We start from the raw sequence: 20,294 nt of genomic DNA, 5'->3' as shown, positions 1-20,294 counted from the left end.
ATGAGATGTGAGAGGAAGTTTGCTGGGTGCACTTAATGAGGAAGATTTTCCTTCCTTAAAACAAAACAAATAAACTAACAGGAATCTGAAGAAATGGCCCTTTCTTATTTTCTGTTTCCAAACAGCAGGTACGAACAGACCATGTGTGCAGTTGCTTTTGCTACGTGGGTACTATGAGGGAACCCAGATGAAGGACTAAGGAGAAAATGGTACTGCTGAAGCCTGGAGAAATCTTAGTACTCAATTATGCTGATGATTTAATCAATCTGGGAAACTCTCCAGAGTTCTTGTAATTTGAGATTAAAAAAAAAAAAAATCCTAATGCTGGCTAAATCATTTGGAGTTGGGCTTTCTCCTATGGCAGCCAAAAGCGTCTTAACTGAGCCGTGTCACTTCTGGTTGTTTGCTCAACATGTCTTTATAATTCTCCTCTCTTCACTCTTTTGGGGACTAATGAACAACAATAAGACTTTCTAGTATTTAATAAATCAAGATATTAAACATGATAAGTTTGTATTTTCAACAGAAGACAGATTATTGTTTCTATTCTTCGAGTGCTACAAAATTCAGTGTTCTTTTATTTTCAATATACAAAATGCCACTGCATACTCTCCTATCACAGCAGGCTCTTAAAGTCATACTATGTGAAGGAGTCCTGTTACCCGTGGGAGAGTCTGTGTTGGGTGAATAGAGGCCTCAGTTCTTGAGTTCCCCACAAAAGATTTATGTTCAAATAAAGGCAAGCAGAAGGAAGGTAGCAAGCACAAAGCAGTTTATTAAGGACGTACACTCTAAAGAAGGGAGAGCAGGCAGGCCTAGAGGTGGTAACTGCCCTGAGGCCACAGGGGTCTTTTCTTTTTGTGTGAGCAGGGTCTTGAGTCAGGGACAGGGATGGTCTCTAATGGAGGCTGCTTCCAGTCTTTTGGGGGACTCCTCCCACAGGTCAGGAGAGGGAGTTTTTGACTCTACAAGGTTTGTAGAGTTTCCCCCACGGGAGTGGGGGCTAAAACCACAATGCAAATGTATTATAATGAGTCTACAGGTTACCCAGGGGCAGAGGTGGAAGAGGAGAGCATATCCTCTGTACCTGGGGCTCTTGGTCTGTTAGCCCCAGAGTCTTGGAAGCCATAAGGCCAGGATGTTGAGGGGTCTTGGAAGCCACAAAGTGAGGATGTTGTGTCTCCTGGCTTCTAATGTGTCACCTATTTATCACTGCCTTTGCCCCTGGCTCATGTCTAACTAACTGCCTACTCTTTTAGTCCAAGGACAAGAAGATATTTAATAATTCCAAATGTACTGAGGGAAAACATTTCTGTCAAATTACATGTTTATATGCTTCTATATGTCAATTTTAAGGAGCTAAAAAGGATTTTTTTGATCACATTAATAATTTTAATTGTTCCAAATGTTCTATTTTCTTAATGTTCTCCTCCCTATTTCTGCTAATGGCACTATAATTCTCTTAGTCATCCAGGCTTAAAACCTCCAATTTATTTTTGGCTCCTCCTACTCTCTTACTCCAGAAACAACTGTTGCCAAGCCCTCAATAATGCCATCTTAGAAATAAGATTACATCCCTTCCGTGTGCTCTACTTTCACTGCCACTAACCTAGTTCACCAAAAGCCTTCTGAACTGCTTTGCAGAAAGCCTCCATGTTCTCTCCATTCTTCTTTCTAAAGCAGAGATCTGTCATGCGTACTCTGTCCTTAGTGTGTCTAGATTGCCCCAGGAAAAAGCCTGAGCACTATATGCTGGCGTTCATGGTCCGGAGAGCTGACTCCAACTGACCTCTCCACCTTCCTCCTCACCACTGTCCTCTTAAGATTCCATGTGCTAGGGGCGCCTGGGTGGCGCAGTCGGTTAAGCGTCCGACTTCAGCCAGGTCATGATCTCACGGTCCGTGAGTTCGAGCCCCGCGTCAGGCTCTGGGCTGATGGCTCGGAGCCTGGAGCCTGTTTCCGATTCTGTGTCTCCCTCTCTCTCTGCCCCTCCCCCGTTCATGCTCTGTCTCTCTCTGTCCCAAAAATAAATAAAAAAAAAAAAAAAAAAAAAAGATTCCATGTGCTAGACCAAGAGAAGGTCCTTTCTTGCCCTTTATTGCTTTGACCCTTCATCTCACATTGAGTTTCTTATCTTCATCTGTTCAAATCCTAACTACCCTTCAGAGAATCTGAAATCACCTTTTTCTGTACAAAGATCTCCTGATTTCTCCCAGTCAAAACTGTTATGCTCATCATCCCCTGGATTTTACTGGGATTTCATCTCTCTGTTAATGAAGGCATTTATTACCTTTAACCATCTATCATAGTTATTTACTACATATATTACGTGCTTTCTAAAAAGATGAAGTTCTTGAGGGTGGAACTGGATCTTGTTCATTTTTGTGTTCATCTTGGAGCCTAGTATTGCCTTGATTGTAACAAATATCCAGTAAATAGTACTGAATTACTAAATAGTAACTGGCTTTCTGTTCAATCTTGGTTCTTAATCACCATCTGATCAATTAAAATGTAATGAAATTTTAGAAAAAAGGGAAATTGCTTGGTTTAGTCAGTTGGTCATGAATCACATGAAGGAGAATTCTTTTAAGTGTTTTTAATGTTTATTTATTTTTGAGAGAGAGAAAGAAAGAGAGAGAGAGCGAGGGAGGGGCAGAGAGAAGGAGACACAGAATCTGAAACAGGCCCCAGGCTCCCAGCTGTCAGCACAGAGCCTGACACGGGACTCGAACCCACAGACCATGAGATCATGACCTGAGCCGAAGCAGACACTCAGCCTACTGAGCCACCCAGGTGCCCCTGACATGAGGGAGAATTCTTTAAGAGGTAATAAATTCAGAATTATATTAATTACAACCAACATAGATAACTTAGTTTTCCATTTCAGAGATATTCTTAATCTGGAAGACAGTTTGAATAACACATAGGCTTCAGCATTAGTCTCCAAATTTATAAGTACTTTTTGGTCTTTCATCTGAAGATTATTTTTTGAATTTTACAAAAGAATGGTTTTGTTTTACTGGAAAACACCACTTTTCAAGGAGTCAAGAGCCTCATGCATCAATATCAGTATGAAGGATACTTTTATTTAAAAAATACCTAGTTCTAAAAAAAAAAAAATACCTAGTTCTTCTCTAGGCAGACTTTTCTGCTTATCAAGGTTAGTGTGCTGCAATTCACTGGTAGGTATCATGATGAGATGCATAATTACCTAGTCAACAATGAACACAAGGGGGTTCTATTGAATTTCTGGAATCTAATCTGCTGGTCTGCAGAAAAACAATTCAATGCATACCCATACATGGGGGGGGGGGGGTAGGGGTTCTGAGAAATACTTAGGATTATTCTCCACACATTCTCACCCTTAATGTTTTTCTGCGCTTTAGCTTAAATTTAATACACAGTGTAAAATAGAAGTAGATCTAGAGGCTATTAGATCAGAAAAACTATGGTAAATGCACCCTATTCATTTTCATGAATGCATTGCTTATTGGGTAAGAAGATAATGTAACCCAATGCCAGTAGGAATTGTTCTGACTCAGTTTAAGGACAGATTGTAAAGTAAGCACTTGATAATTGGTGAAATTAAATTCCTGAGTATTTAGTAAGAACAATTAAGATTTTATTTGTATAATAGTCTCATAAAAGTACAAACCAACTGGGCCTAACTTCAATCCATAACTGGATCTAATGGTTCCTTTATCAAGTGGTGATAAAGAGGTCAAGTGGAGCTCAGAGAAACACAGCAAATAAGTAGAGAGAAGTGATTTACAAAGAGGGTTCAAAAGGATTTCTACTGTGTCATTAAATAATACCTAGGGTCCAGCCTCTCGTGACTCTGCAAATGCTAGAAAAGAGGATTTACAGTGAGACTGGGCAGACTGATGTTACATAAGAAGGCAATAGCTGAGCCACCCTGCCAGATTCCAGGTCAGTGGAGCACTCTGGGATCCTGGAACTTTCTCAGATTCACACAGCAGTGATTATGGATCTAGGCCATTCAGGGGAGCGTGAAGAATGGCTGCAAATGGACTCTAGCAGAAATGTTTGGAATCTGGCCCTGAATTCAGCCTTCACTACTGCCTCTAGAATGTTATTAAACTTCAGGATGGAGGGTAGTATTAGCACCAAGACGAAGAACTGGATGATTTGCTTATGAGTGTGTTTCTATCTGGATGGGGTGTCATGGAAGATGTGACAGGGGATAGGTAGATTTTCATGGTGGCATTTCTCAGTCCCACTACTGCAAGATCACATGTGTGTTGTATTGTGATGTGGTTCTGGCATTATAAGACCTATCCTTTTGATTATCTATGGTTACTGTTTCTGAAAATGACCAGAATGGCTCAGATCCCTGTTGGCACTGTTTTGTCTTCCTTGCTTGCCTCTGGTTGCCAATAGGGTGCTGGGTTGTATGTACATGTGTGTGTGTACACATGAACACAGGTGCAGGTATGATGGGGAAGTGGGGTACACAGGTACATAAGCAGTTTATCACATAGGGAAGCAGTTCAGGGCCTAATAACTCAAGGCCCCTTAGACAAGTTTGCTGAGTGTCCCAGAGAACAAGGATGAACAATGATGATAATGTTCTGAAGCTGGTAACAATGTTCATGGTGTGGGTCAGTAGAGGGTAAGCTCAAGAAGGAGAGAATGAGAATCAGTTTGTAAGGTCCAGGGATGAGGACACTAAGGAGGAAGTCAGGCCGGTGGAGATAAATGAAGCCTAATCAAATAGGAAGTTTGGAAAGAGAGGTGGAATTAAGGAAATATGCAGGCTTATCTTTCAAAGGCCTTTGTAAAATATGGAGGAAAAGTTAACTCATAGCAATGAAAGCAATTAATGTTTGGACATTTTTGTGTCTTAGTGGATACACACGATGACCAAGAATGGGTGGAGGGGCCAGAGATAATTAAGGCGTAAATATGAGTAAATGCTAGTATCTCTCGGATATTCAGTAGTTGCCTGCGTAAATTTGAGCACCACACGGCCTGTGAAGCAGCTGGCTAACTTCAAATAGGAGGAAAACAAAAGTGTCCATTGCCCACTGGGGCTGAGGCCAGAGCTGGGTAACTGGTCCGACTTGCCACGTAAGAAGACCAAGATGAAGGGGCATGCAAAGCTAAGGGGAGATTGGGTTTCTCTGAGGAAAGAGGAGGTAGGGGAAGAAGTGGTGACTGAGAAGATGAACAGCAGCAAGCTGCAGAAGGCCTCTATCTCCCCATGAATGGTGTGAGTGAACCGTGGCCCTTCACAAGCATAGGCACTGGCTGTGTAAGGAGAAATGCGCACGAGCAGCAGCAGAATGTGCAGGCTCACTATTTTGCAGTCAGTATATGTATAAGCTGGTGTGGTGTGCCGATTATGTTTATAACCTCCGCCCTCTCAATCTTGAACTAATTCCCTCACTTAATGAGTCCCATTTTCCTGCTTCTACAATGAGGTCAATGTGCGGTGTCACCCTGTTTGTGCCTTGAGAGCAAATCAGGGAAGATAAGGACCTGACCATGTAGGAAAGGAAAATTGAAACTCAGCAGCTGTTTGGGGTTACATTTCCATCAGAGCTAGTCTGCCTTGGTGAAGATTTACTGAGGGGGTAGCGCAAGCTCCAGGAACTGGATTCTCTAATCCTATTTTTCACTAGAGTTTTGGTTTGTTTCTTTTGAGGTGAAAGAAACCTAGAACAAAACCAATGGGATCTGAACGGTTAATGTATTAACCTATAACAGGGATGCATTGACTGTCCCCACCAATATCTTCACTGCAGAAAAGGCATGGTTTTATTCTGTTCCATCTTTCAGTGACTGTCAAGTTCTTGTGGAGAACATGACATGTAACGACATAGAAGTAATTTCAATGTCACAATTCATTTCTCTTGAACTCACTGCAGATTTTAATTGTGGAAAATGGTCTCACCACGACACCAGTAGAGTGGACAAAAGACTTTTAAATAACTCTTTTAAATATGAGGTTAAAGCGTGAGAGAGAAGAAAATGGGAAGACATTTAAAGTTATATTCTATTCATGAGAAAAGAAATCTACCCAGAAAAACCATCCTGAGAACAGGGGAGTCTGTACAAGTAGGTTTTAGGTTCAAAGAGATTCTTCAAAATGCACTTTTTGCCCTTCATGAGGCCCTATAAATGAAGATAGTTATTCCAATCCCAATAAATCCTAATTAGCTAGAAGACATATTAGTTTTTACTTAATTAACGTTTACTAAACATCAGTAATCCTTAAGGTTCTATAGGAAGCACTGTGGCAATATGGGTGCGAGTCCTGTTTGTATAGAATTCACAGTCTAGTAGCTAAAGAATTTAGTATAGTCTTGGGAAAATTACTTCACTTTTTTTGTTTTTTAGAACATGGTATCATCTATTAGGCTAACCTGCCTGTAAGATGGAGGAAGAGTATGTATTGTTATGGAGGGGAAACCAAAGAAAAGTCATAAGGGTTTACCCTGCTTTATCTAACTATTTTAATAATAATATAAAAAGAAAAGACAGGAAATGTTACATCCCACTGTTTTTTAAGGACTAGAAACAATTTTGTTAAGACTGTGAAATACAGCATGTGCAGAGAAAAAGAGCAAAACTTAGAACAGAATAAAATTGAGCATTATAGTCAGAGTATGGCATGTAGATTTTGTATTTAATCTGAGGTTTGAGTGGAAAATACAGAATAGTAATGTTACTGCTATGGCAATTGTAAAGAACATTTTTGTTCTTTGTTCAATCATTTCATTGAAATAAAGCATCCTAATTAATACATCATGCTCAAAATAAACAAGTATTTGAAAGATGCTTTAATGTTGCTACTCAACTGAAAGCCTGCCCTCCACTACCACTGGGAATAATTTTTTAGAAATGATTTAATAAGTTGATTTTTAAAATAGGACACTGCTGGGATACCTGGGTGGCTCAGTTGGTTAAATGTCCAAGTTCAGCTCAGGTCATGATCTCAGATCATGATCTCACGGTTTGTGGGTTTGAGCCCCACATCAGGCTCCGTGCTGACAGCTCAGAGCCTGGAGCCTGCTCAGATTCTGTGTCTTCCTCTCTCTCTGCCCCTCCCCAGCTCATGTTCTGTTTCTCAAAAATAAGTAAACATTAAAAAATTTTTCTTTTAAAACAGGAAACTGATGATTAGCTTAGAACTCAATGCTTTAAGCACTGAGGTTCATGTCATTGAGGAGACAACAAGGATTAAAACCGAAGGGATTTTTTTTTTTTGACTAGAAATTAGATGAATATAATTTTCTATGATTTTAATGACTGATTTGTGTAAGCTAATGCATATACTATTTTCCATATTTTAAAAATTCACTGATGATCTGGGCATGGCTAATCTTGGGTAACAGTGTGAAATAAATTCTTTCTTTTCTTTTTTTTTTTTTTTAGTTTTCTCATATTTCCCTTATGCAACTCCTCTTATGCTTCTAAGATGTCAGCATGCAGCTTTTTGGCTTCTCTGGCCCTCCATCCAGGGAGGATGCCCTTCTGGAAGTCTCCTTGGAGACAACATCATTCTTTTCTTCTACCCTTTCAACACTCCTTGCCCCTTCGGTGCTCAGATTTCATCTGGTTGTTGGGTAGAGTCATAGGATTAAACCAATTCCTACTCTGTATTCACGATGCCTGACAGAGGCTAAAGGTGATTACTAGGGTCTAGGGTATTTGTGTAATAAGAGAAAAATGGTACTCTGAAGGAATGAATTTTTCATGATGCCATTTCAGCGGCTTTGAGTGAGGACCTTTCAAGACTCAAGTGACCCTGCTCCGGAGTCTGTCTCCTGCACATTCCCTTGAGTTGGGTGGGCAGAGGATCTTCTCCCTCAACAGTACGGCCCATGGTCTTAATCTCAATATTTGAGATGTCACTGGCATTATTAGGGTTTTACTATGGCCCTTGATGCTTAATATAACATCAGAATCAATATTATGGCCTAGGTGCTTGGCATTTAAATTCTAAGTCCTGTCCTGTCCAAGAGGGAAGGATACAAGGCTGACAAGATTGCCAGTATCACAGAGGTTGTTTGAATCTTTACTCTTGATTTTCCTTCTACCTCCCTTAGTTTGGGGATTTCTTGGGTGGTGGTGAGTACCAGACATTTTAGATACTTGAGGGACTACTTTTTCTTCCCTTGAGACTTGTTTTAAAGTTTATTTATTTATTTTGAGAGAGAGACAGCACAAACAGGGAAGGTGCAGAGAGAGAGGGAAAGAGAGAGAAGCCCAAGCAGGCTCTGTGCTGCCAACACAGAACCCATCGTGGGGCTCAATCCCCTGAAACGGTGAGATCATGACCTGAATCAAAACCAAGAGTCAGATGCTCAACTGACTGAGCCACCCAGGCACCGCTTCCCTTGAGATTTTAAGGACATGGAAAAACCATGCCCTTGTTCTATGTTCAGTGTCTTTTGGTTGAAAGAATAGTTTAGGGTGCCAGTGGGATGTTCAAGAGCTCCCCCACAAAATACTGTGACCTATTGGTACTTCAGATCCCGTACTTCTCAAGTGTTTTCTAGAATTTCAAATATATGGCTGTGCTCTTCCTTCATGTTTCAGAAGCCATCTCTCTGTCTTCATTGTGTCCTTTCAAGAGGGACAGGAAACCAGATAGGAAGTAACTGACAGATTTGAACATAGTTCTATGGAAAAAACACACTTATTAGAATTAGTTCCAGACACGTTTCAGTTATCTAACTGAGTTTACGGATTAAAAAAAAAATGTGTTCTGGGGCGGGACAGGAGCAGATGTGGTTGTAAGAAAGCAACGTGAGTGATCCTTGTGGTAACGGCATTGCTCTGTATCTTGGCTGTGGTGGTAGATACACAAAATACATACATGCAAATGAGTACATGTAAACCTGGGGAAATCTGATGAAGATCAGTGTTGCTACCCTTATTGTGACGGTGTGCTATACAGTTTTGTGAAATGTGACCATTGAGGGGAACTGGGTAAAGGGTACCTGGGATCTCTTCGTATTGTTTCATACAACTGTAAGTGAATCTACAATTTTATATCAAAATAAAGTCTAAGTAAAATGTGTTTCATGTTCTAGACTCAGAGTATTTTGAAAGATAAAATCCATACATGCAACATAAAAGCATACACACATGTTCACAAAGAATAGTCAAGGTTCAGTCGCCCCCACGCCCCCACTCAGTGGATACAGACAGTTTTGCTACCAATTGGAGCAATTGGTAGCACAATTGTGCTAAACAATTTTGTGTTTAGGCAAAGGACTGAATCTAAATTTGATGTCATAAGGCATAGCCATTCTATTTAGATCTCATATAAAGAGAACAAGTGTGACTATATTATGATTTTCCTATCCTGGTGAATGTAAATGTTTAATAAAGAAGGAAAATAATCTGAAGGTTCATAATTCTATATTTGCATTGATTTTTATATTGAAGTGTTGAAAAAAATCTTATAAGGAAAATGTTTAAAAAGGCAGTCCAAATCCATATGTGAGGACTTGGAAAAAACGAGTTGCATGTTTTAGGTATTCTTACATTGTTTTACACTATTCATCCTTTCCTGGTCCACTTGGGCTGCTGTGACAAAAATACCATAGACTGGGTGGCTTAAACAACAAAGATTTAGTTCGTTTTTTTTAAATTTATTTTTTATTTTTTAAATTTCTATTGAGAACAGAGAGAGGCTGGAGAAGGAGTAGAGTGAGGGAGACAGAGGATCTGAAGCAGGATCTGCATTGACAGCAGAGACCCTGATGTGGGGCTTGAACTCATGAACCCTGAGATCATAACCTGAGCCACCCAGTCACCCCTAAAGATTTAGTTCTTAATGTTCTGGGGGCTGGAAGTCCAAGATTAAGGGAGGGGAAGATCAGTGTCTGGTGGGAGTCTGCATTCTGGTTCACAGACAGCTGTCCTCTTGCTGTGTCCTTACATGGCAGAAGAGATGAGGGAATTCTGTGGAGCTTTTTTTTTTTGAGAGCACAAGTGGGGACGGGGCAGAGAGAGAGGGACAGATGATCTGAAGTGGGCTCTGTGCTGACACCAGCAAGCCTGATGGTGGGGCTTGAACTCACAAACCATGAGATCATGACCCGAGCCAAAGTCAGACGCTCAAATGACTAAGCTGCCCAGGTGCTCCTATGGGGTCTTTTTTATAAGGGCACCAATGCCATTCATGAGTGTCATGCTTCATGACCTAATCCCCTACCAAAGGCCCCACCTCCAAAAACCATCACACTGGGGGTTAGGATTTCAACATAGGAATTTTGGATGGACACAAATATTCAGTCTATTGGAAGCATAGCATATTAATGTTTTATTCTTGTGTTATAAACAGAATGTCTTCCACTTTTTTGCTTCAGATTAAGAAAAGCACTTATAGATCATCCAGCTTTCTGTTTTAATCACACTATAAATCTCTCATTGACTCCAAATGATTGGGAGTAAACTGTCTGATTAATAAAGTAGTCTCATTATCCAGTTAGTGAGCTTGTATGAAACATAGCAATTTCCAATTTCAAAGGACTCACAGACAGTAAAGTGTATTTAACTCAGTCATCTACAACTCATTGTGGAATGAATAGTTAACATGATACAAGAATAATACATATATATTTTTAATTTGGGGTTAAACTTTTTTTTTCAAGATCTGGCAGGGTTTCAGAAGTATCATCAATCACAGTAATTATTGTGATGACCAAAAAATTAGGAACATTATAATCTGCACATTAAAAAAATTAATGATCACAGATGCTCCACATCAGCTGTCATTTTTCATATTTCCTACAAATAGAATGTATTTAAATCCTCTGCAATTTTTGAAGGTGTTAACACTTTCAAATCTCTTCTTCAGATGAAGACATTTCTATAAATATGATGCCAAATCATAATTTGTGTAATGTTTCAGTTTTAAAATAATTTCCAGCATAACCGGCATTGAAATTTACTTCTTTTATGTTAAACTGATAAGTGTCTACTTCATGGTAGATGCTTTTTTTCATGGACTCTATTTGTTTTGTAATACAGCATTTTACTTCAAGCATAGTAACTTCGTCCTCTGGCAGAACAGCTGAGGTAATGCTAACAGGGAGGAGCGTGGGAAACATCACCCAACAATAGGGACCCTCTGTAGAGCTAGGACAGAGAGTCCTACCTCTTTGTCCGGACACACTTGTCATTTTTGCCTTTGGTGTAAAAACCTTGATGGTTAGAATTAGGAATCTTCTTGGGGCACGTGGGTGGCTCAGTTGGTTAAGTGTTCAACTCTTGGTTTCGGCTCAGGTCATGATCTCACAGTTCCATGGGTTCGAGACTGGCATCAGGCTCTGTGCTGTTAGCAACAAGCTGTTAGCTTGGGATTCTCTCTTTTCTGTCTCTCTGCCCCTCCCCCACTCTCGCAGTCTCTGTGTCTCTCAAATAAACTTAAAAATAAATAAATAAAATCCTAGTTTAAAAAAAAAAAAAGGACTTTTCTTAAAGCTTTGGGGAATTTTGTTCACCTTGCCATATGCCTAGGTGGAAGAAGCGTGTGACATCAGTAGACATAATAATCAATCAGACCTAAAACCAGAGGTGCCAATCGCTTCAGGGGTCTCTATTAACACATCAGCTTCATAGGAATCATGGAGAACTTCAGGAAGTAGATGTTATAGAGCATCTGCATTGGACAAAAAGTCCTCTAATTTTGCTAGAGTGATTTTTTTTTTTTTGCATAATTTACTGGGACTCCTATTCCATAATGAATCTTAAAACATGAATAATTGTCAGAAAACCCACCCCACTGGTAGAGATTTGTTTTTTGAAAATAACGTATATATACACTTCTTTCAGTTGTTCTAATAGTCTTTCAAAAGTATACTAATATAATGAGGCAATTCATCTGCTGGTTGATTTGCTTTTTTCTCGCTGCCGAACCACCCTTTATTTAGTGAGCTGTAGCCTTAGGACATCTCAGGGGCTGGGAAGGCGAGCACCTGATTCACCTGAAATCTGCCTCTAACACCCCCCCCACTGGCAGAAACCATTCACTCAAAAGGGTGTGTGCCACATGGCATGTTAATTAGCCATATCAGGAGCATCCCACATTTTTGCAATCCTTTTATATGAATACATTTACAATTTTAGTTTTGTGTTGACACTAAAAAGACAATTTTATTGTGGCAGGACTAACTCACACTTTTGGCTTCAGGGAGCTCAAGGACCAGTGTGGTAGCACTTTTAAAATTCTTGCCTCAGTGCTTAAGACCCAGCCACGATGGAATATGCTGCTACATGAGGAACGAGTTCCCCGTTTGTCAGAGATTTTCAAGCAGAGCTGAACTACTACATGTAGGCACATTGTAGAAGATACGTAAATTAGATAACTTCACATTGATTTTCCAACTCTGTGACTGTAGGCTTCTTTGAAAATCATGCAGATTAATATTAATCCGTATACAGCTCTTTTGACTAAGGCCCATGCAGAACATGGCATTCCAAAACCTGCAAAAAAAAAAATTTAGCAACTATTTGTTCTGGGTCTGAAAATAGGCGTCAGTCAAAATTACCTGGTTAGCATGAAACTTTCCTATTTTCTCTTTCATAATGATATGATTGTTAATTTTTCCATTAATGCCAGCATAATACTCAGTCTGGTTTTTTGTTTTTTGTTTTGCTTGGGAGAACCTGTGGATGTTAAGTTACATGTATAATTTATTGGAAAACTCAGTTATTTTGTCTCTTTAGTCTGCAGTAAATTAGTTTCTGCCCTTTTTGTCTTGCTTTCCTATCTGGTAGTCCCATCTGGTTTTGTCCCATATCTCATCTGAGAGGGATTCAGTTTTTGAAGCTGATTGTCAAAGGGACCTACTTAGCATTTTTTGAATTTGGCCTGGATTTGGTATTGTCTACGCAGATCTATTACTTATACCTTCTGTGGAATGTTCTGGGTATGTGAGTTTCCTGGTTTTTTTTGGATTCCCCAGAGTATGCTTTATATTACATGTTAAAAATCATTTCCCGAAACAGATAAAAATACATTGTTATAAAGTTTGTTAGGATGGAGTTAAGGTTTCTGAATTTGGATAAAGTTTGTAGTTAAAAAAAAATTATTTGCGGGGCACCTGGGTGGCTCAGTCGGTTAAGCGTCAGACTTCAGCTCAGGTCACGATCTCGCGGTCCGTGAGTTCGAGCCCCGCGTCGGGCTCTGGGCTGATGGCTCAGAGCCTGGAGCCTGCTTCCGATTCTGTGTCTCCCTCTCTCTCTGCCCCTCCCCCGTTCATGCTCTGTCTCTCTCTGTCTCAAGAATGAATAGACGTTAAAAAAAAAAAATTATTTGATTTTTCCTTTTCTCCCAAGATACGTCATGGATGCAAAAGTTAGGGAAAAGAATTGGTTGGGAATGCAAGCTGGTGCAGCCACTCTGGAAAACAGTATGGACAGTTCTTCAAAAAACTAAAAATAGAACTACCCTATGACCCAGCAATTGCACTACTAGGCATTTATCCAAGGGATAGAGGTGTGCTGTTTCTTCGGGACACATGCACCCCCATGTTTATAGCAGCACTATCAACAGTAGCCAAAGTATGGAAAGAGCCCAAATGTCCATCAATGGATGAATGTATATAGAAGATGTGGTGTATATATATAATAGAGTATTACTCAGCAATCAAAAAGAATGAAACCTTGCAATTTGCAACTACATGGATGGAACTGGAGGGTATTATGCTAAGTGAAATTAGAGAAAGATAAAAATCATATGACTTCACTCATATGAGGACTTTAAGAGACAAAACAGATGAACCTAAGGGAAGGGAAACAAAAATAATATAAAAACAGGGAGGGGGACAAAAACAGAAGAGACTCATAAATATGGAGAACAAACTGAGGGTTACTGGAGGGGTTGTGGGAGGGGGGATGGGCTAAATGGGCAAGGGGCACTAAGGAATCTACTCCTGAAATCATTATTGCGCTATATGCTAACTAATTTGGATGTAAATTAAAAAAAATAAAACAAGTTAAAATAAAAAGAAAGAAAAAAAAAAAGAATGAGTAACGGATTTCCTATCATTGGAAAGAATAAATCACATGCCACCATCACATGCCCTTCAGGTGGGACATGACACAAAATCCACACTCCTGCGCAAACCCTTTATTAAAGCAATGATCAAAACACAGGATGGAGCACATGGTGTTTTGTTTTGCTACTATAACATCAACTTAAATGTCATCTGTTTATATCTTTAAATTATTTTTAAAAAGTGAACATTTATAGTTCACAAATCCACCAGTTAGACATTTCTGCCCAAAGTTTTTCATCTTATTTTCCAATTTTAACAAAGGACATCCAGAACTAGAGATATAGCAAGCCAAACATAAGTGCAAGCAAACATCTTCTTTGACCCTAACTCACTGTAAGCAGCTCTATGGTGTCTGACAGATACATTTGAAGGCTTTTATTACTGGTTAAATAAAATCAATTTATGCCAGAATATTCTTAGAACTATTTGTTTTCTATTTTTACATTCTCTGAGAGCTTCAATTTTGATTGTGGTATTCTAAATATTAGTCCCTTTCAAAATGATATCTCTAAACTATCTCAAAGATCATTACCACCCTCATACGATATTTTCTTGTATAACAGACACGCACTCAGTCCTTTGGAAAACATATTAAACAACTGTTTTGATTTCCAATCCCCCACCATTGATTTGTTTAATCCAGACCTGATTAATCACTGTAGAAACCCTAAAAAAGTCATTAGGAAAATGAATTTTGTTATCTACTGAGGGATTTTTAAATGAATAGGTGAATGTAAAAATGGCTAGTGTCTTGAAGATGTCAGGTGCTCAAAAGATGTGTGTGAACATACAATGAGATTTGGTAGGTTTAAAGAGTACCAGTAAATTAGCTTAAAAAGCAAGAGTAGAAACAGGGATTATAATCTTAACGGAATGCCAAAAGGATCTGTGAAATAGGTACAGAACAGTAGCTGAACTGTGCCGAATATAAAATACAGTATCTGAAAGATAAGTTAAATGCTCCATTTTCTTACCAAATGAAACACTCACAGGAAATCCCCTGTTAACAGAACCTCAGGGGCTGCCATTTAAGAGTTAGCACTGATAACAACACTGCATTTCAATCTACGAATAAAAGGTGGCTGATTTGCCTCTCCCAAACTGTTTCTCCAATGGCTGGGATGGGTGTTTTTGCAGGTAAGCAGATCTGTGTTGGCTGCACTACACTGAGAGAGTGCTTGTTCAAAACATGCAAATATTCTTTGTGCCTTACATTTACTTCGTGTGCTAAAGAGCTGAGCAGACCCTAGATCACCAATAAATAACAATCGAAGCATTAGACTTAAAACATGTCAGCAGTCCACTAAATAATTTACATAGCCAGAGTTCAATTCAGTCTTTTCATCAAATTGCTTTCTTATCTCACATTTGCCCTTCAAAGGCAAGCTTGAACAACACAGACTTCTACAGTTAAAAATGAAACAAACAATAAAAAAGATAAAGATAGGAAGGAGATTCCAGAATCCATTGTGTGGGATGTGAAGACCTTTTAGCCTTAGTTTTGAAAAAAGGAATGCTCATAAACATCTGAGACAACTCATTCTGGATGTAATGGCACAATAATGCTTGGGATGGGTGAGAACATTCAGCTATTTTTAGAGCAATTTCTATACGTTATACATCACATTTGGTTCCTAGAGATTTTAGTCAAGTATTAGTATTTCTTTTTGCTGAGTATGATATACAAAAAGATGAGAACAGTAGATGTGCCCTAAAGATATGAAAATATAATATATAAAACAAAGCCATTATAAATTACATAGATTTTCAGTATAAAATTGTGTTTTTTTCCATTTAGAATAAATACCATCCAAGTTTACAGATCATCTAAGTGAATTAAATATGCACACGTATCTGAATCATTTTCAGAATTTCAAGGAAAGAAGTTGCTAGAGATATGACTCAGAAACCAGAGACTGATGTTGAGAATGACTACCTAAGACCCAAAGGACGTGGCTTGGGATTTAGCGTTAAGCTTTTAAAACTGCCCCAAACAGCCTGACGCTCATGCGTGCACACAAGGACACACACATACAGCCATACGTCTATGAATTTCTATGAAGCTGAGCAGTTTGTCTTTGAAAAATCAGCTGAAAGTCACAAGGTCTTCTACATTTTATATTCTAGAAGGAGAGAGCCTTTCTCATTTCATGAAGAAGATGTAGGATGGATAGGAAGAGTGTAGAATTTCTGGAAGGAGAAATCTCCATTGTAAACCAACCTCCTTTTAGGTTGGCTATGATTCTATCAAGAGCTTTTTGATGCCCTAAGAGGGGAAAAGTTTGGAAAAATCTATATAATCATCATCATCATCATCATCATCTCCCCAGTCTTAAGAAGCTAAGACCAATCTGGAACATTCTTTGGTCATAAATTCCTGCTCCTGCTTCATTAAAAATCTGCTGATTTTAAAGTTTTTATTTCTTATCAATGTCTAGATAGAACTGATGCCTTTCCATGTGGAAATCTGCACATGGGTTTGGGTGGAATAACTGAACACAATGCAAAAAAGTTCACACAATATCACAAAATGAGCTTAAATTTCAGTTGTTGTTTTGGGCATATAGATCCGTAGTAAGAATTTGCTGACCTCCATAGCAAGTGGAAAATGTTTATATTCTTAGAGTTGGAGATAAAGGTGTTCTGCAACCCAAATACATAAAATCCTAATCCAGAGAGCCCACATAGGAGTCATGCTTTCTCTTGACTGCTGTACTACTAGTTGCTTTATGTGACCCCCCCTTCCCCCCGCCAAGACCCTTCTAACTAGATGCCAGCAGTTCATTCCTGGACAAGTTTGTCTAACCAAACTCCATGTCTTGTTAGGTTGCCTTCCACACTGGTTGTCTATGAATAAAGAAGCCCGTCAGGCTACCCCTAAAGCCAAACCCACTGCCCTCAGCTGCACAGCCAAATATATTTGTTGTAAAATTTTGGACAGCAAAAAGCATCCAATCTCCTGTACCCATTTTGGCTCCCAATGTTGTTTGTCTCTTGAAGCAGGGACCTATCTTGAGAGATTACAAACTCTGTAAAACAATACATGTCTGAGCTAGAAGGGACCTTGTGACTCATCAAGCACAACCCCCATATTCTTCAGATGGAAAAGATTAAGCCCCAGAGAAGGGAAGGGAGTTGTTCGAGATCACTTACTAGATAGTGACAGAGTGAGGACTAAACATCTGGGTCTGCTCCCTCAGTACCAACGTGGCCCGTGTAACCTTCAGCAATACGACCCCATCACTTGATGTGGCCATGACCCCTACAACAACTTTAAGGTTACTCCCCCTGCTTCTAAGTGACGATGAAATACCACTCATTCTCACTATGGTTAAATTTAAACTATAGAAGTGGTCCTAATGATGTTTTGGGAGAGAAGATCCACAACTTGCTTAAAATGCTATGATTATTTAAAACTGATCCTCCTTGAGTAAGTAAGGCAGCATAAAAAATGTTAGCTGAACCCAGACATGAAAGTGAAAATCCGTTAACTGGAAAGAGAGCAAGCACGATGATATTGAGGTGGTTCTGTGAGAGAGTGAGACCATTTAAATGGTGCTCAGAGCCTATCTAGTCTGCCCCCTCTGACAGATAAGGAAGCTGAGACCCATACCTGCCCAAAGCCAGGCAGCTAGTTATTGGCACAGTCAGGTAAGGTGTTGACCTTTGCATAGACTGACTTTTTCTCCTTTCCATAACATCATTCAGCCTCACATATTACTGCTTTCTTGTGAGACTAAAAAATAATTCAATAACTTGGCATGAAATTTGATGACACAGTTCCCTAGGTCATTACTCCAACCTTTCACTCTCCCCTTCAAGACCAACAGGTTAGCTACGTGGTTCACAAAGCGGACCTGGTTACACAACTTCACAGATCTTTATTTTGCTGCCCTGAATTAAGTGTTTGAGTCACTCGATGGCATATGGCCCTCCAAGCCCTTCTGGGAAGTCAATATTCTACAACCTACAGGGATTCATCATATGCTGCTGTCTTCAGAAGCAATACATTTTCCAGATAATCAGTTTTTGTTTGTAAGATGATGTTACTTACACAGAGGACAGGTTTCATGGGTAATACAGGTATATTCGACCTTTTATAATTTCCCTCCACCAAAAGGCTCTCAGAATCGGACAGGTAAACACATTTGTTTTTGGCTAATAAAGTGCTATTCCTGGGCAAAATTTTTCTCAGTTTCACAATAGCAGCTTCGTTGGAAACAAAAAAAGTGATGTATGAACATAGGCCTGGGTAGTGACAAAAACAGTGAGCCTAGTAACTACTCGGGAACATTACAGGTGACTTGTAGGTATCAGCCCTGGCACCAGTGACTGATACCAAGCCTCTGAGGTAAGTATTCTAGGGGGAAAATAAGGACAAAGTGGCAAAGAGGACCAAACCGGAAAGAGCAATTAGTATTAATGTAACAACAGCTACTCCATTATAAAGGAACAGTGAAAGGAATAAAACTGAGAAGAAAGTGCAACAAACCCATGTACGTGCATTTGCTATTGTAGCAGACCTATAATTTTTTTTAAAGGAAAAGCAATGCGGTGTGCATTGGACAGGGCTCTTGAACTCAGAATATCTTATAGTAATATTCTCTTTGACAAAAGGGCATCACCCATTAAGGTTATTTGGCAGAGAAGAGCCTCTAAAATTCGTATCGCATGGACAGACACCTTCCGTCCAGTATTACCAATTCTGCACCCTGATGTTTCTCACATCCTTTACTGTGGGGGAAATTCCAGTCATGTCATAAACTGCACTCAGGTGTTTCCCCTTTTAAAATGGCGTCACTCCTACCTAAGGGATGAGAGTCTCCTGGTAAGGCTTAGCGGCGAGTGCGTACTACATCTGCACTACAAGGAGCAGCCCCTGATTTTCTTGATATGCATAGCTTTTCATGGTTGATATTAGACATGGCTTTCATAAATAATGCAGGTGTTTCTGTCCTGTGCCACTGCTGGCTCTGAAGTTTCCAGGTGAGCTGGTGGCAGGACTCTATCTAATACCTCGATAGGCGTTGACTCTTCAGACGTTAGCTCTGTGGATGTTACATCTGTGGAAGGCTCTGCAGTTTCCGGGGAACGGTCGGCTGACGGTTCTGTCTCCTCTTCATCTTTGACCTCAAATTGCACGCCGTCTTGGTCATCCACGTGATCTTTTTTGGACTGTGGGTGCACAGACACCTTGATGGCAATTTGCTGAGGCTGCTCGTGCAGCGATGAGGCGTCCGAGTCAGCAGTGGGGGAGTCACTTCTCTTCAGGGAGTTTGGGATTGTGTAAACCTCATCCCTGTCTGAGGCCTCCTGGCCCTCTGGAGTGTGCCGCACAAAATTCTGCCCCTGCTCCTCAAGCCCGACCACCTCCATGATTTCCTCCATGATGGTCCTGCAGTTCATAATGAGGGGAGGCAGAGGCACACTCCTGGCAAGCTCTTCGATATAGCGTGCAAACTCCATGGTTTTGAACTGGGTGACTTTGGCAAGCTCTAGAGTTTTGGCTGAGGTGATGATGGGGATCCGCTTGGCAATCTCAAATGCCTTTTGCAGCTTCTCTGCACCTTCTGTCCTAAAGAACTCATTGATGGCTTTCTCGGTCTTCTTCAGGTGACTGCTCATCATGCACAGGCGGGTGATATTGAGGACCATGACAACAGTGAAGGCCACAAGGCAGACGACCATGTAGTAGACGCCCATGTCTCCAGAGATAAAGATGACTCTCAGGGTCACCGTGTTGTTCACAGTGCCGTGGATGTTAGAAGCAACACATGTGTATTTACCTCGGTCTGAAAAAGACACCTTGGTGATGTTCAGGAGGCCGCTGTCATGCATCTGCCATTTTCCTGTGGGAAGGAAGGGGGGAAAATTCAACCGAGGACACACAGGTCATATTAAAGTGTCTACAAACTCTCACATTACTAAAAACATCTACTGCCGCCACTGCCACTCCTGCTACTGATACCGACAGTGAACAATTACTACGTGCCAGCCAGTGACACAGTGACGTGCGATAATGCTTTTCATCTCCACGATGACTCTGTGAGGGTGGTACTCATACCGGCTCCATTTCACAGGATGAAGAAACTAAGGCACGGTTAGATTAGCCCACCTTCCCAAGGTCACCAGTTTGGAAGAAGTGGGAGAGCAGATGAACTCAGGGTCGAAAGGCTACACTCTTAACCCCCAAGCCCTGCTACGTAATTCTACAGCCTCGTGAAAAGTAGGAAAAATAAACAATCTGGA

General features: G+C 40.2%; 1 protein-coding gene and 1 long non-coding RNA gene across 10 annotated transcripts in view; one reads left to right on the top strand and one right to left on the bottom strand.

The window, feature by feature from the left end:
• Positions 1–19,769, top strand: part of LOC131506869 (uncharacterized) — a 201,345-nt gene extending 181,576 nt beyond the window's left edge. For all 3 annotated transcript variants that reach the window (XR_009259201.1, XR_009259200.1, XR_009259202.1), the window contains one exon: positions 19,659–19,769. This is a non-coding gene — a long non-coding RNA (uncharacterized LOC131506869). The remainder of the gene's footprint in view (positions 1–19,658) is intronic.
• MFAP3L (microfibril associated protein 3 like) overlaps positions 1–20,294 on the bottom strand; it is a 128,435-nt gene that overhangs the window by 71,922 nt on the left and 36,219 nt on the right. For 6 of the 7 annotated variants that reach the window (XM_058720910.1, XM_058720913.1, XM_058720908.1 and 3 more), the window contains exon 3: positions 19,062–19,894. In XM_058720910.1, the coding sequence (XP_058576893.1) occupies positions 19,062–19,894 (833 nt within the window). Of the gene's footprint in view, positions 1–10,270; positions 12,469–19,061; positions 19,895–20,294 lie in introns of those variants that run through there. The other variant, XM_058720914.1, reaches the window with a different exon arrangement.

This window comes from Neofelis nebulosa, chromosome 3 (genome assembly GCF_028018385.1).
Source record: "Neofelis nebulosa isolate mNeoNeb1 chromosome 3, mNeoNeb1.pri, whole genome shotgun sequence".
NCBI lineage: Eukaryota > Metazoa > Chordata > Mammalia > Carnivora > Felidae > Neofelis > Neofelis nebulosa.
The sequence above is the reverse complement of the archived record's forward strand: the minus strand, read 5'-3'. Positions and strand labels throughout refer to the sequence as shown.